Source organism: Eumetopias jubatus, unplaced genomic scaffold (assembly GCF_037043125.1).
Source record: "Eumetopias jubatus isolate StellerSeaLion01/CBP00866 unplaced genomic scaffold, mEumJub1_p1.0 scaffold_6, whole genome shotgun sequence".
Classification (NCBI taxonomy): Eukaryota; Metazoa; Chordata; class Mammalia; order Carnivora; family Otariidae; genus Eumetopias; species Eumetopias jubatus.
Genome location: NW_028274812.1, coordinates 27,047,842 through 27,071,760, shown reverse-complemented (window position 1 = coordinate 27,071,760; position 23,919 = coordinate 27,047,842). Strand labels below are relative to the sequence as shown.

The following is a 23,919-nucleotide window of genomic DNA, read 5'->3' as shown; positions in this document are numbered from 1 at the left end:
CCACGTTGGACGTGGAGATGACTCAAAAAAATCTTTTGTTTCAGTTTCTAAATCTACCTATATGTGTATTTCTGGGTACTCTGGGTGGTGATGCAAAGGGCATTTTCTACTGAGTGGATGTTTAAAAAAAGAAAGTGTTTTGACTATTTTACTCTTTATTTTTTAAGATTTTATTTATTTGACAGAGACACAGCGAGAGAGAGGGAACACCAGCAGGAGGAGCGAGAGAGGGAGAAGCAGGCTCCCCGCTGAGCAAGGAGCCCGATCCGGGGCTCGATCCCAGGACCCTGAGATCATGACCTAAGCCGAAAGCAGACGCTTAATGAATGAGCCACCCAGGCACCCCATTGATTATTTTACTCTTAAGTTCCTTCATAGCCAACAGTTTGAGTGGGTTATTTACACATGTAGTTCTACGGCTCTTCATCTACTGCAACCAGGCTCTGCCTTCATTATTCTTCTCAGGCAGGCTACCTAGCTAAACTCTTGCATCCATTTGATCCATTTCTGTATTTATCTTTGTCCTCTCTGTAGCCATTGTCTGTATACTACTTTTATTTCTTTTTTCTACCACTTAAACAAAATAACACTTTGCAATTATAAAAAGAAAAATGTTTATTTTCCTGTGTGTGCATGTGTATTTTTTAAAAAAACTTGTATGTACATCCACATCAAATATTTAAATAATAAAATTGGGATCATTTAGTGCATGGATGTATGTAGTAGCATTTTACAACCTTCTTACTTCATTTAACTATGTAGTAGCAACCTCTTTTCATGTTATTCAATATTCCTCTCCTACAGTATTCTTAAAGGCTATTATATAATATGCTGCTTTATGGATACATCATGGATTTTTTTTGTCCATTTCTCTACTGTTGGACATGTGGATAGTTTTCAATTTTTTTAAAAATGATTGAACAGCACATTGAAATCCTTGTAGAAAAATCTTTATCCACTTCTTTTTTTTTTTAATGTGAATATCCACTTCTATAATCACTTGCTTAGGATGAATTCCTAAGAGTAAGATTGCTAAATTGTAGCCATATCTATGCTGTCAACACATCCAGAATCCTCCAGGATTATCCTTCCACCAGTACCCATGACATGGGAGGATCCAGTAGGCCAGCTCTTAGCCAGTTTGATTGATTTTTTAAAAATCATATTTTATTGGAGCGCCTGGGTGGCTCAGTCGGTTAAGCGTCTGCCTTCGGCTCAGGTCATGATCCTGGGGTCCTGGGATCGAGCCCCGCATGGGGCTCCCTGCTCAGCGGGGAGCCTGCTTCTCCCTCTCCCTCTACCTGTCCCTCCCCCTGCTTGTGCTCTCTCTCTCTGTCAAATAAATAAAACCTTTTTAAAAACATTTTATTTAAATGCTTGTGTTCTTTTGGTAAGTAGGTGCTTGAACATTTCTCATAGGTTGTGTAAGTTATTTGTATTTCTTTGTGGACTGACTTCATAATCATTGCCCATTTTTTTTTTTAGACTGTGCAAATACACCTGTTCTTTAGTACTCTGTAAAAGTTTTATTACAAAGCTATTTAAACTTTATATCTCTAAAATTACTATTTTTTTAGTTTGTAGCATAATTTGTTTTTAATCATAAAGTAATAATAAATACTCTTAAAAAGAATAAGGGGACCCCAACTTCCTTCCTGGTATCCTGCTCTGCCCATTCCATCCACTGCCTCCTACAACCTTTGCCAAACCCCAGGCATCAATAACTCAATACCTGAAGGCTTTCAGATCCTCATTTCTATCACACAGCACTGCCCTGGGTTCCTGCCCATAAGTGAAACACGCTGTGGGTTATCTCATTATCATTTTCCACCTGAGTATGTTCAAAACTGAACTCGTATACTCCCCAGATTCCAAACCCTCTCCTTCTCTTCTTTAACTTGGAAGATGGGGCCCACCATCCTCCCCTTTTCCCAATGGAGAAACACGGAAGTCACCCCAGATGCTAACCACCCCAATCGGTCAGTAAATCCTACGGCTTCGACTCCTTAAATATCTCTTGCTATATTTTCCTCTATTCCTTTCCACCTACTATTGGCTTAACTTATTTCTAGATGACTGCGGAATCTCCTTACTGTTCTCCCAGCTGCCAGTTACTCTTCTGCAATTTTTTTTCATTACCACTACAGTGACATTTCTAAAGAAAAACGAATATGCTTAAAATCCCTTCTTAGCTCCTAGTCACGGTTTTCACAACAGGGAAACAATGAGATGCCAAATGAGATGCCTGCTTTCCTCTCCCTCCTTCCTTCAACAACCATCCCGGGGCCTCCATCAGCGAAGGCCGTTAAGTTGCGGAAGCACAGCGCACGCTCTCTCAGGACCTGAGGCCCCGGCTAACGCTGCCTTCCTCCCGCATCACCCACAGTCTGTTTCCCAAGTTCAGCCTAAGGGTGCGAGAGAGGAAGGAAAAAGGGGTTTGGATTCAGGAATGCGTTTTGAGGCTAACTCTGGTAGGTGTGGGAAGCAACTTAGCCTCTCCGGCCTGGTTTCCTCGTGTGTCTAATGGGGCTATGAACCCTCTCCCCCGGGCCCCCTCCACGAGATCGTGTTGGTACACGGTGGAGCAGAGTCAGTCTATTCACAGGTAGCGCCCGAGCCTGTCACAGAAGAGTGGCCCAGAAGGGCTGTTAACTGAATAGTGAGCGGCGGACAACAGGACGCAAGGGCGCGCCGCCACACCGCTCCCGGCGCTCCGCGAACCCGGCGGGGCCTCCCCCACCCCGCACCGCGCGGCGCAGGGGGGTCGCGGGTCGGGGATCGGGGTGGGGGGGGTACGGGGGGGCAGCGGCTAGGCCCCTCCCCGCCGGCTGCCCACCGCCGACCAGAAGCTTCCTCGGGCCGCGCCCGGCCAACGTCCTGCCGGCGAGCCAGCTCCGGACATCCGCTTCCACCTTCCCGCGAAGCCTCGTGGCCCCGGGGCCTGCCTCGGCTGCGGGTCCGGGCCTCGGCCTCCGGGCTCCAACCCGCTGCCGCCGCGCGCCGAGCGCACCTGACCCTGACGGGCGGGGCGGCGGACGGGGCGGGGCGGCGGGGCTGACGTGGCCCGCGGCATGGAGCGGGCGTGATTCATCAGTCGCCGCGCGGGGCAGACGGGGGGGCGAGCGCAGCGGCCGCCTAGGCGCCCGGGGCCCGGGAGTGGCGACAGCGACGGCGACAGCGGCGTCCCCGGCCCGGCCTCGCGCGCGCTCATCTCGCTGTCGGTGGCCGAGCCCCTGCGAAGGTCAAGATGGAAGAGATCCTGAGGAAGCTGCAGAAGGAAGCGTCCGGGAGCAAGTACAAAGCCATCAAGGAGAGCTGCACCTGGGCCCTGGGTAAGCGCGGGGCGCGGGGCGCCGGGCACCTGCCGGCCGGTCGGGCTCCCGCGCCGCTGCTCGGCGCCGCGGGAGGGCCGCGCGGGCTGGGGCTGAGCCGGCCCTGATGCGTGGGGAGGCTTCCGCTGAGCTGCTGTTATGGATGCATTTCGAGCGATTGCGAGAGTTGCCTCGGTGAATTGATGTGGGATATGAGAATTTTGGTTCGGGCTTTAACATCCATCCTCCTCCTCTCTGGTCTCTGTCTTCTCCCAAACCTTAATGGGGAACCGCCGTCCTCCCCGCCAGGAGGCCCCCTTTTCCAGATTCCCAGCAAGGTGGACGATGGTCACCCATCTCCGAGTTAGACAGGACCACCAGCCGGTGCAAATCCAGGGGCCCGATTCCAAGCGCCTGTGGGAATAAAGGAAGTTGAACCATCAACCCCGAACTCGAAACATTGGCGAATGTGACCAGGAAGGAATGGCTTCTTTAATTCGATTTTTCGGATAGAGGCCAGCTTGTTAAGTATTAACTTCCATGGTTATTGTACCTGAAACATTACATACGGGTGGGATTGCGTTACCTCTACAATTCTGCAGTGGTGTACCCTTCAGACAGGTGGGATTTTAAATTTGTGAGCTGTGCAAGTATTGAAGTAAGTCCCAGGTGGCACATTTGTGTTTCCCATCAGACTCGGGTTTGCAGAACTCCACCTCAAAGAAGACTGAAAGACATTCATTCCAGTTCGGCCCGAATTTGGGCAATCAGAATCGTCTGGATGGGAATGCAGAGGGATCAGGAGCATACTTTGGGTGATAGTGATAGAAACAAGGAAAGGCGGAGGAGAAACCAAGGCAGCCTTGGGTGCCCCTGGCCTGGCCCAAGCCTGCATGCGATTCCTCATTTGCCATTCAATTACAAAATACAATTGAATCTTTTTCTCTCTTAATCAGAGAGCAATCAGTGCTTGTTATGACACCCCTGTGGTACAATCTGAAAAGAGTTAAGTGCCATTAGCAGGTTTTCCACTAAATGTGGAATCTGGTGGTGTTTTAGGTGACTCAATATTTAGAAGATCGGAATTCACATATATTGGGTGTATGTGCACGGACAATCCTAGCAACATCATTTTTCTTTGACATCTGCATATGTCAAGGAAGTTTATCTTGTAGGCAGAACTTGACCATTGTTTACTGTTACAGGAATACTGGACCAGATATAAATGAGCAGCTAGGCTCTTAAAGCCACAGTACTATTTTTGCATTGCCATTGTCATTCAGCAGAGCGATTCAGAGCTAGATTCCCAAATGCCTCTAATGAAGGGTCACAGATGGCTGAGTAACACAATAAAGCGGGGCCTGACTGTGCTTTAAACATGCCATTCCTGTGTTCATTATTATTTTGCTGTAAGTTAAGCAGATTGAGATAACAGGGAGGAGAAGAGTAATGGAGTATTTTTTAATGTTTAAATTTTGATACTCAACATCTTGTTAGGTTAAACAGCCGTGTTGCTGAGTTTAGATCCTTGAAGCTACCTGGGAAGCCCAGAGGTGAGACAGGTACCTGAGCCAAGCCTGGAGTCGGACCTGATCGCATGAGTGGCTGTGATTCCTTTCCCAGTGACTGTTCTTCTCTCGTTACCAAGGGGAGACAAAGTGCATGAAATAGTTAAGTAACAGTACCTGACACTGATTGTGCAGGTTGGAGTGCGTAAATCAGGAAAACAGATCTAAGAAGAGGGCATAAAGTATGGGGTCAGGGGTGGGGTGGGGAGGAAATTGGTGTGAGCTGGTGGGGCTTTTAAAGTAGATTTGCCATGAAGAATGGGTACACTGTGGATTTATAAAGGCCTCCCCTGTTCTGAGCATGGGGTTATGAGGATGAGTACAGTGCTTCCTCCCTATAAGGAGTGTGTTAGGAGGGCATGCAGAGGGAGAAGGCAGCAGGAACAAAGGCTATGTGGTTTCCTGCTCTTTTCCACTCCAGTCCATTTTCCACCATTCCATCATTTTTTTTTTTTACTATAAAACACTTCCCCCCCAGCCCCCATAATTTCTTTCTAGATTAAAGTGTAAATTCCTTAGAACACTCTTCAGAATCTACCCCCCTTTGTTGCTTAGTGCACCCCAAGGGTTCCATAAGCTACAGCTGTTGGGGAAGCACACCGCGCACGAGCACACTGCTCTGCCTTTACTTATGCTGGGAATTCCCTTCCTAGACTCCTAAGGCCTAACTCACACAGGAAGTGTTCCCTGAGCTCTTCAGTCATATCCGTTCCTCCTCTGCATTCAGAGCCCTGCCCTCATGACTGTCTTAGAGCACCTGAGACTTTGGATTATTTGGCCATAGCTATTCTTCTAGGGGCAGGATAATTGAGAAATATTGTATTCAGGAGACCAAACCCTCCCGCCCCCGAAGCGACAGCAACAGCAAAAAACCCTAATTCAAGCTGACTTCAGCAAAACAGAATTTACTCACTGTATTCACTAAATACCCCCTGTAAGGCTAGCTGTAGGTTGAATTTGGCTCAGGAATTATACACTATTCAAGGACCTTGCTCTACTCTTTTTGGGGGAGATTAACACACTCTGCATGAGTCTCCACAGCTTTGGGCTTGTGAATCATCACGTTGAGACCATCTCATGAGAAAGAAGCATCAGCACACTTAGACCATCTGAGGGGAGAGGGATCATTTCTCACTAAAACCATCATGGGAAGGAAAAGTCATTTCCACGCTTAGTCCATCTGAGGAGAAAGGGGTTATCTCCCACTTGGACCAATATAGGGGAGAGGGGTTACCATGACATCACAGGAGAGAGGAGTCATTTCCCACTGAAACCATCACAGGAGATGGGGGTGGTCATTGCCACACGTAGGCCATCACAGGAGCAAGGGGTCATCTCCTACTTGGCCCATTATAGGGGAGGGGGTTATCATGACATCACAGGAGAGAGGAGTCATTTCCCACTAAAACCATCATAGGAGATTGGGGGCGGGGGGCGGTCACTGCCATACGTAGGCCATCACAGGAGAAAGGGGTCATCTCCCACTTGGCCCATCATCAGATCATCTCAAGAGAGTGGAGCTCTTCTAGTCCACTCTCCCCAGGCTTTGGTGTCACTTGTTCTCTCTTGGTCCTGATAGGTCATGTGTGTACCTGAACCAGTCTTCTAGCTAAGGACTAAAATGCACTAACTGGCTTAGATCTAGGCCACAAGGCTTACTGAAATCCCTGACTCACAAAGGGATGGTTTCCTCAAAACAAATTTAGGATTCTCTTTCCGGAGGCTGGTCAGCCAAAACAGCAAATGTTGACAGTGTAGACACGTGCTTCTTGAACGTAGGGACTGTCCCTTATGCTTCTTTGTGGTTTCTGCAACTACCATAAGAGGGGCAGATATGTATAAACAGATCAGCCCATTAATGACTTGCTTGGGTTTTAAGTGATACCATCTTTTTTCTATTTATAAAAGTTATATACACTCATTTTAGAATATTGAAAAATATTCGGACAGTATAAAGAAAAAAATAAACATCACCTGTAATCTCAACACCCAGAAAGAACACTAATCACTTTTGGAGTATATTTCTCTTCTGCAAAGGGTTATACTCTCTATGGCAGACTGTCATTTGGTTTTGTTTGTTTGTTTGTTTGTTTTTAGCTTTAGCATCTTCTATGTTGTCATTGATACTTCTCTGAAAATCGGTTTTCTTAATGGCTGCATGATAACTGGCAAGGGGTATATATGTATCTTCCTTCTATTTTGTGCGATCTAGGTTGTTAGATATTTTTCTTGTCAGTGAGGAAATGGTCTGACAAGGAGATAGAAAGAATAAGGGAAGGGGTCAGCTTGTGGAGAGCGAAGACCATAGCATTTTCCTTCGAGAACCTGTGATCTTGGAGGCATGTGAGCTCTTCGGCTGGATGACATAGAATGTCAGAATGTTAGAACGGTGAGGGACCATGTCTTCATTTGAGAAACTTGTGGTGTTTTACATATATCAGGGGACTTGTGTGAAATGGAGGAGAGGAGAAAAACAACTAGAGGCTGGAACGCCAGGTAGGGGAAGAAGAATAGTCTACCCCCCACCCTCCTTCCCTCTACCTTCCCGCCTACTTTTCCTTCCAGCCAGTTTCTGTTCTGTTTACAGCTGGAGTTCTCAAAAAGTCTGTAGTGCTTGTGGCCACAACCCCACTTTCCAGTCCCCCTTCCACTCACCGCTGTCTATCTGCCTCCTCCATCGTGCCGCCAGCTGGCGGTGAAGAATGAGGTACACAGACCTCCATCCAGCAGGGCATCCTCAGCCGTACGGAACGGTCCCAGTGCCCGTCTTTCCCTGGCCTCCAGGACCACGCCTTGCCCGTTATCATGCCTCCGAAGCAGCTCCTTCTCCTCTGCCAGCTTCAGCACTTCTCCCTCACCCGAAGGCTTGAGTTCCTCAAGAGTCAGCCCTGAGCCCTCTTCTCTTACTCCCAGCCCCACTGGAGTCGACCACACCCATCCCCCAGCTTCAGTTCAGTTTCTGAGAAGGTGATGCACCCATTTACATCACTAGGCTGCGCCTGGGCTCCACCATGCAGACCCCAGGGCAGATACCTACTCAGCGTCTCTACCTGAGCAGGATGGGCTCAGTATGGCTGCTCTGCAATTTTCCTTTGTCCTTTTACTTTCTTCGGGTTCTTGGTTAGCAGTTGTAGGGTTGGGCGCTATTGAACATCCTGAGTTGAATATAAACACGCCTCTGTCTGATGAGGAAAACTGCAATGATTTGGTTGCTTTGTGTCAGCACCTCCCCTTGGAGAACGGCTTATTGTCCTGGGCGCTGGCTCCTGCCCTGCAAAGGGCTGGGCCACGCCGGCCCGAGTGGCCTTTGATCTGCTCCCCAGCCCTGCATCTCAGGGCTTTACTTTAGGGTTATCCTGTCTCCTCTTAACGACTGACCTCAGTTCTTCCACTTCGGCCACAGCATCACTGACCCTACTGATCCCATCTTTCTGTTTTGCAGATTGCCTTTTCTTTTTTTTTAAGATTTTATATATTTATTTGACAGAGAGAGAGAGAGCACGAGCAGGGGGATTGGCAGGCAGAGGGAGAGGGAGAAGCAGGCTCCCTACTGAGCAAGGGGCCTGACACGGGGCTCGATCCCAGGACCCTGGGATCATGACCTGAGCCGAAGGCAGACACCCAACCGACTGAGCCGCCCAGGCACCCCAGCGGGTTGTCTTGCTTACACCCACTATTTGCCCCATTGGCCACAACATGCCCAGATCCTATCATCATGTTTTGGACTGTTCTTACTCCAGAGTCTCAGGGATACATCTGGTGTGCATTTTCCCTTCTGATCTTTTAGCAGACGGGGAGAAATATTTCTCCTTCTCCAGTGAAAATGGTTCACATTGACAGGGCTTATGGATTCTAAGCAATGAAGAAAGGAGTCAACACAGTTTGAGCTGAAAACCTGGGAACAAATCGGAGCTTGTGATATTGGGATTTCTAATAAGAAATATGTATTTGTTCTTTGTCCTTGTTTCTGGCACAGAGCCCCTAAAATCCTTGAATTTCCCAGGTGAAGAGGACCAGAAAGTGTTTTTGTCATGTTAATGATGCAACCTAAGGATGAGGGCCATTGCTAAGAGGACCAATCCTGTGTTTAGAGAGTTGGAATTTTCAATCCCACCCCAGGCCTCCAGGGAAGGAAGAGGGGCTGGAGATTGAGTTCAGTCTCGAATGGCTGATGATTTAATTAATCATTCCTATGTAGTGAAGCCTCCATAAAAAAACCAAAAGGATGGGGTTTGGAGAGCTTCTGGCTTGGTAAACCCATGGAAACTTGGGGAGAATGGCACCCTCAGAGACGTGGAAGCTCCTTGCCTTTTCCCCATACCTTGGCACATGCATCACTTCCATCTGGCCCTTCCTGAGTTTTGTCCTTTTATAATAAACCAGTAATGTAGTAAGTGAAATGTTTCTCTTCTAGCAAATTAACTGAACCCAAGGAGGGGGCTCATTAGAACCTTCAATCTATAGCTGGTCGGTCAGAAGCCCAGGCGACACCTTGGATTTGGGATTGGGGTCTGAAGAGGGGGTGCAGTCCTGTAGGACTGAGCCATTAACCTGTGGGATCTGATGCTATTTCCTAATCTATGGTGTCAGAACTGAATTAAATGGTAGGATAGCCAGCTGGTGTCAGAGAATTGCTTGTTCATGTGGGGAAGCCTCCCCCAACCACACATGTTGGAACTGGGTACAGAATTGTTAGCACGATTGAAATAGAACAGCTTTTCCGTGGGGGTTGGGGGGAGAGACTAATGTTTCATTATCTTTACGATTGGAGGCAGCAGCCGCGTGAATAATCCCCAAAAATGGTAGAGTATTGAACATCCAGGTTGGGTTAATGAGATTTGAGAGTGAGCCTCCTTTCAGTATTCCTAACTATAGGACGATTAAGAAAAAAAGTTTAATCTACCGTGTCTTAAATGTATGTGAGCATAATGAGATGTTGCATAAAGTGCTTTGTGAACATCAAGTCTCTCACAATTATAAATTATTATTTAAGGGTATTGAAACAGTATTTCAAGGAAATAGCTTTCCCTTCTATATTTATTATTTTTTAAATTGAAGTTTAGTTGACATACAATACTATATTAATTTCAGGAGCACAACTTAGTGTTTTGACCATTATATACATTAAAAAATGCTCACAGTAAGTGTAGTTACCATCTGTCACCAAGCAAAGTTGTTAAAATATTATTGATGATATTCCCTATGCTGTACTTTTCATCCCTGTGACTTATTTATTTTGTAACTGGAAGTTTGTACCTCTTAATCCCTTTCACCTATTTAACCCATCCCCCGCACACCCCCCTCTGGTAGTCATCAGTTTGTTCTCTGTACATATTCATGAGTCTGTTTTTGGTTTTTCTTTATCTGTTTTTGTTTTTTAAGTTCCACATGTAAGTGAAATCATATGGTATTTGCCTTTCTCTGCCTGACTTATTTCACTTAGTATAATATACTCGAGGTCCATCTACCCTCTCACAAATGATGAGATTTCATTCTTTTTCTTATTGCTGAGTAATATTCCCTTATATATATTATACCCCATCTTCTTTATCCATTCATTTATTGAGAGACACTTAGGTTGCTTTCATATCTTGGGTATTATAAATAATGCTGCAATAAAGACAAGGGTGCATATGTCTTTTTTAATTACTGGGTTTTTTTCTTCTTCAAGTAAATACCCAGCAGGAGTGGAATTATTGGATGCTATGGTAGTTCTATTTTTAATTTTTTGAGGAACCGCCATACTGTTTTCCACAGTGGCTGTACCAGTTTACATTTCCACCAATAGTGCATGAGGTTTCTCTTTTCTGACATCCTTGCCAACACTTATTTCTTATCTTTTTGATTTTAGCCATTCTGACAGGTGTCAGGTAATATCTCATAGTGGTTTTGATTTGCATTTTCCTGATGAGGAGTGATGTTAAGCATCTTTTCATCTGTCTGTTGGCCATCTGTATGTCTTCTCTGAAAAAAATGCCTATTCAGGTCCTCTGCCCATTTTTTAATTGGATTATTTGGGGTGGGTTTTTTTTTTTTTGGTGATGAGTTGTATAAGTTCTTCATATATTTTAGATATTAATCCCTTATTAGATTAGATATATGATTTGCAAATATTTTGTCCATTCAGTAGGTTGCCTTTTGTTTTTGTTCGTTGTTTTCTTTGCTCTGCAAAAGCTTTTTAGTTTGATGTAATCCCAAGAGTTTATTTTTGCTTTTGTTTCCCTTGTCCTTTGTCTATTTTTATTGCAAGAATATAGCATTTTAGCCAGTTGTAGCTAGATTAAATTGGCATTTTGGTTCAGGTTAAAAAATTAGCTACTCATTCTGTGTTTCTGTAGGGAAATGTATCCTAATTTTGTCTCCTCCAAGGAAGTCTTTTGAGCTATCAAGGGAGGATTTTTAAGTATGAGTGACTTGCATGCAGATAATTGAGAACTGACTAATTTGTAATTATAGGAATTTCCAGGGAAAAAAGAAACTAATGGAAATTTATCTGCAGATTCTCAGTCTATACATATTTATTTTTAACTTTGGAATTTTCCTTTTGCAGAAACCCTGGGTGGTGTGGATACCATTGTCAAGATCCCTCCACACTTGCTAAGGTAAGGAGACTGGAGTTGTAAAATATAGTGGGAGTAAAAATCACCCACTGTGTTTTCCTGAAGGCCCAGATAACCTCATTGGCATACAGCATCTTGTTGACTGAACGCTCTTTTTAAATCCATGAACTGGGATAGTTCATGAGGTTAGCATGATGGGAACCTGACTGCAATGATTTCTAGGCATTCGTGGAATGAGTGAAGTCAGTTATCCAAACAAAGCAGCTGAAGAATAAGGTGAAAGTATAAAATTGGTCAAGGAGAGAAATGACCAAACCTAACGCAGAGTGTACACAGATGACAAGATCTTCTACTGCAGACTAGGAAATGGCGCCCCCGCTGGGAAGAAGCAGTCCTACACCCTGTCAGGGGGCTTTAAACTCCCGCTGGTCCCTTGGCTGGACACCATCTCTCACAAACTCGATAGCCACATACAACAGCCTGGAGATAGTGAGCCTTTTTCCCCACCTTCCTCACCATTCCCCATCCCCCTTTACCATGAGAGAAATGCCCTGTGTGGGACATTTGGAAAGAACAAATAAGAAAGTTGTCCATAATTACACTACCTAAGGATAACCGCTGAGAACCATTTAACAGATTTTCTTAACAGACTTTTTCCTACATATACACATTTTTACAAATTATTGTGAATTTTATTTATGTTTGTTTCCTGCTTATTGTTTCAGGCCACATCATATGAAGAACATTTTCTAATGTCAATATATGTTCTTCAAATTAAAATATCGTATATTCTTCCATTATATGGCTGCTGTAATGTTTATTTAGTAACTTTTTTATTATTAAACATTTGGATGATTTCCACATTTTTTGACATTATTAAAAATATTGAACTTATGGTCTTTTGTTGAAGAAAGTTCTATACTGTCAGGATATTATGATTTATTAGGTGTTTTTCATCTCTACAAGTAGAATGAACAAGAATTATGATCCTGTGTTTTTAAAAAATTTATTGCCTCTCCTATAGTACCTGCTGCAAGCTGATATATTGTAAGGAAATTCATGTATTAATCAAACCAAATGTACTTTTATGTATATAAAGCTAAATGGACAGAATGCCTGACAATAACACTCTTGCCTGGGGGGGGGGGGGGAGGGCGGTATCCCAGCTAGGGAATCCGTGCTCACAGGAGAACATGAAGACTGTCCAAGACATATGAAAGTATAGATGGTTTAAGGGAGATGGTTTCATGGTCCCCAATGTCTATAGGTACTCTTTCTGAAAACTGATTTTGCTACATGTCTTTTTCTATCTTACCTATTATAATCCCTCTTCTTGACCAAGGAAAGCACCGCTCTTCCCCATCCCATTCCGAATCTTACTGTGGTGTGTTGTCCTGGGGTGCAAAGATCTCGTCCCACCAACAAAGGACTATGAAAATGCTAGTGTTTGTGTCGGTAAAGGGGATGAATATAATGACCAGACCACACATCTTTTTGTAAGTTAGTTTTTACTTCTTGGCTTTCAACAAAATTGAAGGAGGACTTAATCTAATTATAGGATAATAAACAAAAAGATGTTTTGATGATAAGTCTCCTTTATTATCTTGTTTATATAAATAAGTGTTCTTACTGCTTACATCTAGGAAAGTGAAAAGGTATGGAAATAATGTTAAATTCCCACCTGAGCAATAAGGAATACTTCATCCATGGGTATATTCTTGAAGTAATTGAGAAGAATAAACAAGGCTTATTTGTTTCTTTAGAAATGCATTTCTAAAGAAACAGATAAAAATAAAATAAGAAAATAAAATTATATTTTTCATGTTAACTACATTAACATTCTTTTTTTTTTTATAATTTTGAAGTGCTTTATTTTTGTGTGTGTGATGGTTATTAACAAGTCTATTTAATAAAGTTAGGATTCCAATGAAAAGAGGTGTTTTCATGAAAGCCTTCGGGGATCAGTTGTATGTCATATAGCGGGCAGTAGCACTGAATTTGGCATAAGACTTAATGACCTTATTTACAGCCTCCAAGAAATCCTTTTAAGTAGCAATTTTTCGCCGTGCTCTGATGGCAAACATACCAGCTTCTGTGCAGACGCTTCTAATCTCGGCACCAGTGCTATTTGGACACAGTCGTGCTAACAACTCAAATCTGATATCTCTTTCAACACTCATTGAACGAGCATGAATCTTAAAAATGTGAGTCCGGCCCTCTAGATCAGGTAAGCTAAATTCAATCTTTCTGTCCAATCTCCCTGGCCTCATCAGTGCTGGATCCAAAGTATCAGGTCTGTTAGTGGCCATCAGCACTTTAATGTTACCTTGAGGATCAAAACTGTCCAACTGATTGATCAGTTCCAGCATCGTTCTCTGCACTTTGTTGTCTCCTCCAGCACCATCATCAAAATGAGCCCCTCCAATAGCATCAATTTCATCAAAGCAGATAAGGCAGGCTTTTTTTGTTCTGGCCATTTCAAAGAGCTCATGAACCATTCGAGCCCCCTCACCGACATACTTCTGTACAAGTTCAGATCCAATAACTCGAATGAAGCAAGCGTCAGTCCTGTTGGCAACTGCCCGAGCACAGAGGGTCTTGCCTGTACCCGGTGGACCAAAGAGCAGCACACCCTTGGGAGGCTCAATGCCAAGGTTAACAAACCTCTCTGGATGAAGTAATGGGGTTTCTACTACTCGAAGTTTCTCAATCTGTTCCTTACAGCCACCCACATCACTGTATGTGACATCAGGTTTTTCTTCCACCTGCATCATGGTAACTGTTGGGTCAATCTTGGGAGGCAGCAGAATGTGAATCTGATACTTATTTCTGTCCACCCCAACTCTCATCCCTTCTTCAATGTCAGTAGGTGCTACCTGATCACTGAGGTCCCCCACAAACTTGGCAAACTGCTTCACATTGATAATGTACCTCGGGTCCTCCAAATCAGCATTGATTATCTTCGTACACCTCGCAACCTGTAAAGGCTGTTCACTCTGCAGTGTTTGCTTGTCTGCAGCCAAATCCCAGAGTGCTGGTGGGGCCAGGCCAGTATCAGGTTCTTTAATACCAGTGAGCTCATTAATTTTCTTGAGAAGTTGCTGAATGTCATCTTCAACCTGCTTTATCTGCCTAGAATAAGTGCTTTGACCATAAGTTTTCAGCAAGGCAATATCCCCCTCATCCAGAGCTCAGATGGGCTTGTCGTCCTTCTCATCCTCTTTAGTTTTCCGCTGATCGGCACGAGGTAATCCGGCATTTTAGATGCTCCGAGTGCCTCAACACCTTACTGATTACACAACACCTCTGTCCTACATTAACATTCTTATAAATATTCATTAATGCTGTTTGGATCAGTTGGGTCCATTAGTAGTCACACCTCAAACCAGAAGAAAATTGGACACTTTCAAGCCTTATGGCCACAGGAAATTTTTTAAAAATGACTTTATATACCTTTTGTTACACAGAAATATAGTAGGGAGATTAATGAAAGCCTCTCAAGAGTTAAAACATATTATATTGAGAGAAAATTAAGTTGGGGAAGTAGAATGAAAATATAAGTTCAAGGAGAAAAGAGAACAATGTAGCATTTTTTACTGTTAAAGAAGAGTTTGCTCAAAGATTTTTTTGTTGGGTGAAGGTGATTTTCCAAATTGGTGTGGTATTTAGATTTCATTAGATATATTTAAATAACTGATATGTTTTAATTAAAAAATTGTAGTATTTCCAATATTCCAGAATCATAACCTTTTCCATTAATTAAAATTATGATGAAGAAATGTAAATGTCAATTTAAAATACGTGAAAAACAGAACTTTAATGTTTTCTTAGTGGCTGTTTGAACGAAAAAACGTTTGGTAACAGCGCCTTAAAGGCTAGTTCCTAATCCAGAGCGTTGTTGAACCTGACAGCTGGGCTTCTTGTGTTTCTGGGTCTGTGATGAAAGTTCTGCCTGTAGTGTTAGGGGTGAGAAGCTGGCAATGATACTGGAGGAACCTCCTGGTTAAGAACGTTCATCAAAAGACAACTGGCATTCTCCAACTCTTGGTGTGTGTGTTGGGGGGGGTGGACAGATGAGTTAGATAATGCAGCGTTAATGGGACCTAAACATGGCTGGTCCCCATTTAGCCATGCCATTTAGCTTTCCTTTCACCCGTGGCCTTGAGATTTCCCCAGAGCCAGCTTGCCATCTTGTACCACCTGTAGAAGGAGGGTCACCAAACTGGTGGGAAGGATGCTGGATCCGGAGCTGTGGATGGATATATATCGGTGTCATTTCATGTCTTCACCCCTGTTAGCAGATAATTTGGAGTGTTTATCCTAATGAGAAAGAGCTGGTGAGGTCATCTTGTGTATGTGTATTGTGTTCTTGGTGTGCAGTGAGGTCTATCAAACATCTTTGTAGAGAGAACTAAACCGTATGAATGAGATAAAGCAGATGGGAGCATTGCTTTCAAGGTTTTATATTCAGAGGGAGGAGAATAAAGACATGCATAGCTGGAAAACAGTGTTTATGGTAGAATTTTATACATATAAGGTTTCAGTTTGACCATGATTCACAATAGTTGGGAGGCTTTTCACGCCTCTTTTAGGGAATGGGAATAAGCCATAATTAGAACAAAAAGAGCTCTTGAATCAATATTTATCTTATTTATTATTTCTTTTTATTGTAAAAGAAGTGATATAATGAATTATGCTGTAGTGGGCTTTTCTCTCTGTTTTGAAGTCAGTCTTCCTTTATCCTTTGATTCCGCTGCTAGGAACTTTTAAACCCAGAGAGTACTTAACTCTGTCCAGTCACTGTGTTTACCAGGGCATCCTTCTATTGTTTGAGTACCTGCTCAAAAAAAAAAAAAAAAAAAATCTAGTCACTGTAAATATCTGTACCCAAGAAAGAGTTTGGATATGTTAATTATTTTTCTTCAATTATATTTTAATTATTTTTCTTCAGTTACACTTCTATGTAGTACATGAGACAGAAACCAGATTCATTAACTATGTCTTGCATTCTTCTGATTTTGTATTCAGATTCAGTTTCCATTTCTGATAATCACTTAGAAGTGATTATTTACAGATTTTTTTGTTGTTTCAGAAAGGGCAATAGGGAATAGTTCAAATCTCATATACTTTTGCTGTGCTGTTTCTCTTAATTTTTCTTTTGCCCCTGACTGATTGCCTTTTACATTAAATATATTAACGTTCTGATAAATACATTGTTTTGCTCAATTGTGTACATTAATAATGATAGATCAGAAGAAAACTGAAACCTTGAGAGACATGTGGTTACATTATCTTCTGCTTTTCTTTTACCACTGATTGCTCTGTGGACTTCTTGTATGAACTGAAGTTAGACCAGGTGACACATGAAAGATTTTCATCATTCTAGTGACTGGGCTCAGTCATGCATAGGGGCCTTGCAGGGGAGAACCCCATGGTAAAACATTTGAGGTGAAGATAAGGAGTGTTCGGAGGCATTGCCTGTTCTACCCCAGGCTTTCAGCAAGCAAAGGTTCGTGGTTGGTAAGTGAGCCGCTGTAGCACCAGGGTAGGGATTCACGCAGAATGCTGGTGAGATTCCATGTCAGCAATGGAGGAAGGTCCAGGGATTCTGTCCTGTGGAATATTTCTGAATTTGTTAGTAGAGAGTTACATGAAAGTCATTCTACCTTCTTGCCCTAAGTCTTGCTCTTGAGCTTGGCAGTGAGTTTAAGAGTTCTTACCTTCCACCATGAGAAGCCTGTTCCCTCACTGCCTTTGCTCCTCTTTTCCTTCTTCTTCTTAAATTTCAGGCCTTCCATGTCTTCCCAGGGTTGAAAACCTGTGAATGAGTGGGCCGTCGCAGTGTTCCTAGACTCAAGAAGGAGGTCTTCGATAGCTCAGGCTCTTCCTTTGATTGGGGTTATCATTTCCATATCCTACTTGTTTCATAAGCAGAAGGCAACTGAGGGTGCTCCCTAATTGTGACACACTTGGTGAAACATCTCTGACCAAGTCAAGTGAGCAGGAAAAGTCATTGACTTCATTTGTTGTTAGCCACGCGTTTTTCAACCAAGTGATAAATAAGACCAGGAAGCTACTGGTCAAGAAGTATTAGTAGTTAATGACGTGAAATGTTTTCTGTTCTCGGACATTTTTCTACTTTATCCTCTCACCCCCTCTACCTCCCTGCTTTTTCCCTGTGGTTTGGGAATCAATGACAGAAGCAAAATAACCTGGTCATTTCTGGAATCTTCAGGGCTGTGGTCGTTTTTGTTATGAATACTTAGGGCTGCTGTCGGTGTTTTGTGAAGCTGTCGCCAGCCTTGCTTGGCATGGAGCAGCTGGCTTAAGCCTACCTGGACTTAACCACAACATCTGGAATATTTAGCTTCTTACAAATTGACTCATTGGCCATCCCCCACCATGCCCCCACTGTCCTTGTGATGGCTTGGTTATGATGATAACCTGGTTCTGTCTGATCATCTTTCTCTCAGAAACGTTGAAGGGTTTATATTATATCCAACCCTAATTGTGAAAAAGACAAGGGCTCTTCTGTGGACCCTTGTTGTATGCAGTCACTGCCTCTTCCAGATCATTCTTGACCTGCTGGCACATTCCCCAAAAATGTTCTTCCCTGTCTAATGGAGTTTTGCAGTGTTCTTCTGCTTCTGAGTCTCGGTTGGGTGTGGTCAGTCTCTCTGCTGGCATCTCGGCCAGAATGGCTTGCCTGCTGCCTTCTCCAGTGGATTTGAAACTCCAAATTTTGGTGACTGTGGATCTGGATACTGGATATCCTCACATAGCTCTACATAAATCTGTAAGAAAGATACTTTTCACCCCATGCGAAGGCCCAGAGACCTTAGGCCACTACCAGTTTGCTGTCATAGTTGAGCTGCCTGGCTCTCTGACATGCTACTCTGTCTTTCCTGTCAGATTTCCAAGAGGTTCACTCCCCTTCGACTGGGACCAGTGGGGTGAGTGAGGCGGAGTCAGGCAAGTACAGGGTCAGATCTTGTCTTTATTTAAAGTTTGGTATTTTTTTCATCTTGGAATTTTGGCATTCATTTTGAGTTTTTTAAAATGTGGCATTAAAACACCTCACACCCATCAGAATGGCTAAAATCAAGAAACATGAGAGACAAGTGTTGGTGAGGACGTGGAGAAAAAGGAACCCTTGTGCACTATTGGCAGGAATGCAAACTGGGGCAGCCACTGGGGAATATAGTTGAGAGGCTCCTCAAAAAATTAAGGAGAATTACCATATGATCCAGTAATTCCACTACTGGGTATTTACCCAAAGAATATGAAATCACTAATTCAAAAAGATCTATGTACCCCTGTGTTTATCACAGCATTATTTATGATAGTCAAATTATGGAAACAACACACGTGTCCATCAATAGATGAATGGATAAAAGAAGATGTGGTATATATGTATACAATGGGATATCACTCAGCCATAGAAAAGAATGAAATCTTGCCATTTGCAACAACATGGATGGATCTAGACGGTATAATCCTAAGCAAAATCAGAGAAAGACAAACACCGTATGATTTCACTCATGTGGAATTTAAGAAACAAAATAAATGAACAAGAAGAAAAGAGACAAACAAAAAACCTGACTCTTAACTACAGAGAACAAACTGATGGTTATGAGAGGGGAGGTGGGGAGGGGGAATGGGTGAAATAGGTGATGGCGATTAAGAGAGGCACTTACAACAAGCATTGAATCACTGCCTTGTACGCCTGAAACTAATATAATCCTGTTAATTATACTGGAATTCAAAAAAGAAAAAAGTGTGGCATTAAAATATTATTTATCTTGCTGACTGAGTTTTTTAATACTCCCTAAAATTCTGTGCCCAAGACCAGTGCCTCAGTCACCTCACCTGAGTTCCAGCCTTGTACTCCCTGTGCTCTCAGAAAGTTCTCATGGCTGCTGGGGTCATTCACATTCAAGTCAAGCTTTATTCTGCCCCCTCCAGATTCCACAGACTGTTTTTTACTAAGGACGTTGGTTTCTGTCCTGCCTTGAGTGGAACCTCAGTGGCAAGCACCATCAGGGACACAAGCTCTTTCCCACAATGAAGGCTGTGATTAGTAAGAACCCCACTTCTGGGATACCCTGTTCCACGTGTACTCGTGTTTTACTGAAGGCATTTCCCAGCCCCCATTCCTCCTCCCTCCTGGGCCCATCTCAGAAGCTGAAATAAAGCATGCTGTTAGAAATCTTCTTCCTTCCTCATGCCAAAACTTAGACCCAAATGGCAGGTCTGTGGTGTTTGGTTACCAGTCCCAAACTCCCCTAAATGGGGCATTAAAACACGAGGTGGGTATTTTCTGAGCTGCTCATTTCATCAAGATTGTCCACGGGGTGTCTCATAACATGCAGCCTTTCCCACTTCGTCATCCCGCTTATCCTTGAAGACTGGGCTGTGTTTGCTAAAAGAGCTCCTTCTCTCTTCTGTGCCCTCACGATACGCTGCATAAATCTCTCATGGTGCTTATCCATCAGGTTGGCATTTGTCTAGGGGTTCTGTTCTGAGACCCTCTCTTCAAGGAGTTCATATATATAAATTATTCATCTTTTTAAGATTTTATTTATTTGAGAGTAAGAGTGAGAGAGAGAGATCACGAGCAGGGGGGAAGGGTAGAGGGAGAAGCTGACCCCCGCTGAGCAGGGAGTCTAAGGAGGGACCCGATCCCAGAGCCCTGGGATCATGACCAGAGCCGAAGGCAGATGTTTAACCAACTGAGCCACCCAGGCGCCCAAATTATTCATCTTTTCATCCTCTTTGGTGCTTTGTAAATGTTTGCAGGATGAAACTCCTTCTCCAAATTGCACTGCCTTTCCCAGGGAACCTGCGCCTCATCTCCTGGATTCTTAGAAAACACAGTGTTTGGAAGAACCCATGCCAGAATGGCATCTCAGCTTTGGCAATAGGACTTCTCACATCTCACTGACTGAAGGGGGAAGTCCCAAAGACCAGGACCAGAAGCCCAGTGCCCAATCCATTGACCTCACCTAGTATAGGCTGAGATTCCTCACTCTCTCCTCAACCAAAGCCCTGACTAGCCTGGTGTGTATTAGACCAGGGGTTAGGAGTTGGTGTAGTTATTGGGACCCTGATTAGTGTTCGTGCCAAAGGACATTGACTACGCAAGGGTTCCAGCTCTCATTGGCCCACCTGGAAGAGGCAAGCTGCCTCCCCTCCCACACTCCCCACATGAACTCCACTTGGAGTATTTATGTTCTAAAGAACTAAAGAACCTTCACCCCCATCCTGCTCCAATCCAGGATTTGCCCCTTCTCTTAGCCCAGGTTATTTACAACAGGAGTGGTATAGATGAGATAAAAATGTCAAGGGAATCCTCGAGCTGTCTTGTTAAAAAGCAGCCATTGGCAATGAACCTCTTGTTGGCATTTCTCAGCGCCCCTTTGGGAACAATGCCAGACATGACTCCAGCCACGGCCCAGCTGCCTTTCGCTTACCTTCTCTGTAGTTGTTCAGAGCCAGCCTCAGCCTAATTGCTTTTCTCCTGCCAGTTGTTCCCAGAAAGACGCTAACCGCACTTCTTCCCACTTCCTTGTCTGTGTCCCCCACACCACTCCTCCCCCCGCCCCCCCCCCAAGCCTCTGCTCGGCCTTCTGCCTGGTCCACATACTTTTTTCAGCTCAGATGCTGGCACGGTCATCCCTATCTTGACTGGGGGACCTACTGATCTTTCATACAGGATGGGAGCACATTCATCAGCATTTATGCTTTGAGAGAACCTTCCACAGTAGCTTCCTACTCTTTGTATGGTGTTTTTTGTTTTGTTTTTCTTTTGTGTAGTATAACCCTATTTTTTAATAATTTTTTATTATATTAGTCACCATACAGTACATCATTAGTTTTTGATGTAGTGTTCCATGGTTCATTATTTGCATATAACACCCAGTGCTCCATGCAGTCCGTGCCCTCCTTAATACCCATCACCGGGCTAACCCATCCCCCCACCCCCTCCCCTCTAGAACCCCCAGTTTGTTTCTCAGAGTCCATAGTCTCTCATGGTTCGTCTCCCCCTCCGATTCCCTCCCCCATTTTTCCCTTCCTTCTCCTGATGTCCTCCGTACTATTCCTTATGTTCCACAAAGAAGGGAAACCATATGGTAATTGTCTTTCTCTATTTGACTTATTTCACTTAGCATCATCTCCTCCAGTTCCATCCATCTTTATGTGGTTGTATTTTAATTGCTTTTCTGCTGCTTTTATCTGTTTCAGTGTTTCAGTTCAATGCTTTGAACCCTGGAGCAACATCTACAAGATGTGCAAAATTTTTATTTTTTCATTGAAATAAACATATTCACATAAACTGGGAAAGACTGTGATTTAAAATGGATGAGACCAGCAAATACCTCAATAGTGGCGTTTAGCAGACAGTTTCAACCTCAGCGTTGTTGTTTCTGCCTTTCTTGTATCATGGAGAAGGGTTGGGCTCCCCTTGCTAGCTCCTGCGGTCAAGAGGAGGAAGCAAAGGATGCTCATGTAGAATTCCCAGGTCCTGTCTTCAGCTGTACTAACTGAATGGAGGCTGTTAGCATAAGCGCCAGACAGGTGCTTCTAATGAGGCTTCCACATTATTCCAGGTGAATTGCAAGCATCTGTGCTTCTCATGGATTTAAGCTCATCTTGAGGTCTTATTTCTTTCTGGTTTCTACCTTTCATCCGGAGTACAGCTGACCTCCCTTTGCAGAGGTAGGCAAATATAAGTCAATTTTGGCTCTGTAGATCTTTTGCTGGTTCTGCAATAGGAAAATAATAAGAATAAGAATAAGAATAAGATGTTTAAGGCCCTTTGGTTAATCTACGCCTGGCTCATTTTCAATTATAGAGGATTCTTTATGTCAGTGAGTCATGAAAGAAAGGAGGGAGACTCTGGCAACCTTGCTGGAGGTAGATAGGGACCATTTAAGTGAACAAGGACTTGCCCTGGAGTTGACCTGATGTTGCATCTTCCTGAGATCAGGCTTGCCCTAAACAGGTGAGCAGAATGACGTTTCCGTTTTGGCCACAAAAACCCACTGGCAAGAAGAACGAAGCCTTTAGCAGTGGGGATGCTGAAATCCATGTTCCAAATCAAGGTGCCTCAAAGATCTAATTTCTCTTTTTCCTTTTCCTGCTGCTAGGGAAGACAAAGAGTATTCCCGTCACCTTGTAACATAGCATAAGTAACAATACCATACTATTTCCCAGCTTACAAACAGCTTCTTCTTTGTGTTATCTGCCAGCCTGTAGGCCAGTCCTAATGGTTTTCTTGTTCTATTCCCTTTGATAAGGAAGACCTACAATTAGCTCTCAATTGTAAGTCTTCTCCTTCTTAATAGCCCCTGACCTAAAAGCACTTTTAAATGATCAGTCAATTAAAGAAGTGCATAACCCACCCAAACTAGGGTGCAGGGAATATTGGGCTTGATTGATATTTTGGGATGTGAGCAAGATATTAATGTTCAAGAATAGCCATGGCCACTCATCATTCCTTTATGACAAGTGGTTGATGTCTTTATTTTATAGCCCTTAGTTCTAAAGGGAAATGTTGGAAGGAAACATAAAACTCCATTTTGAAAAAAAAAAAAAATGTAACTATCCAATCATGAATTTTCTTTCTTAAGCCTCTTTATTCTTTTTGAATGGAATGAAGGTAGGCTTTTTTTTCTGTGTTTAGTTTCTATAATTAAACTGTGCCTTACAGGCAATTTAGGTCCAAATTTCCTACTTTATTTCAAATATGCCTCTGAGAAATTGTTTCTATTGATGGATTATAACCGTGGATTCCAAGAGATAGGTAGGGACTGCAGCTTATTGATTCCATGATATAAATGGTTCGGTGAGTTGTTTGTATCTCTCTTGTTCACACTGTAGGGCTTTTTTTTTTCCTACTGGGGAAGGCATGGTGCAAAGACTAAAATCATATTTAGTTTCTTTGGACATCTTCACTTATTAAATAGTTTATATTTTTTTCTGTTTTCATTTTACTGCATATTTATGTGTAGTTGAACTGTATAAATTAGTACAATTATGTAATTAGGCAGTAATACCCTGGTGTGTCTTTTTCAAGTTGAGGTTCAGTAACTTTGACACAGGAGATCTCCTTTACCTGCTCATAGTCCAGTACTCTGTTAATATGATGCCTCATAGCGTGCTTGATAACCTTCTGATTCATATTTTCTCAACTAATTTTGGGACGCTTAAGAAGACAAGTTAACATTTTGAAAACCTTTCTTATGTGACAGGGCCTCTCCTGTGCATCCCGGGCTCCATCCTGACAGCCTTTCCGTGAGGCAGGGGAACCACTGAGGTTTGGAGAGACCATGTAGCCGGCCACACTCCTCAAGCCGGCCTGGGGCAGTGTCAGGACTGCTGGTCTCTAGACTTTACTGTCTTAACCCACTATGGGGTATGCCCCCCACCAGTATTGATTCATCACAGAGGTTTATTATTTCTTCTTTGTGACTTCTG

General features: G+C 43.5%; 1 protein-coding gene and 1 pseudogene across 2 annotated transcripts in view; one reads left to right on the top strand and one right to left on the bottom strand.

The window, feature by feature from the left end:
• Positions 1 to 3,247: 3,247 nt before the first annotated feature.
• ARFGEF3 (ARFGEF family member 3) overlaps positions 3,248 to 23,919 on the top strand; it is a 173,475-nt gene continuing 152,803 nt past the window's right edge. For both annotated transcript variants that reach the window (XM_028121412.2, XM_088024244.1), the window contains exons 1-2: positions 3,248 to 3,332; positions 11,430 to 11,481. In XM_028121412.2, coding sequence (XP_027977213.1) covers positions 3,248 to 3,332; positions 11,430 to 11,481 — 137 coding nt within the window. The remainder of the gene's footprint in view (positions 3,333 to 11,429; positions 11,482 to 23,919) is intronic.
• On the bottom strand, positions 13,352 to 14,732 carry LOC114222750 (26S proteasome regulatory subunit 7 pseudogene; annotated as a pseudogene).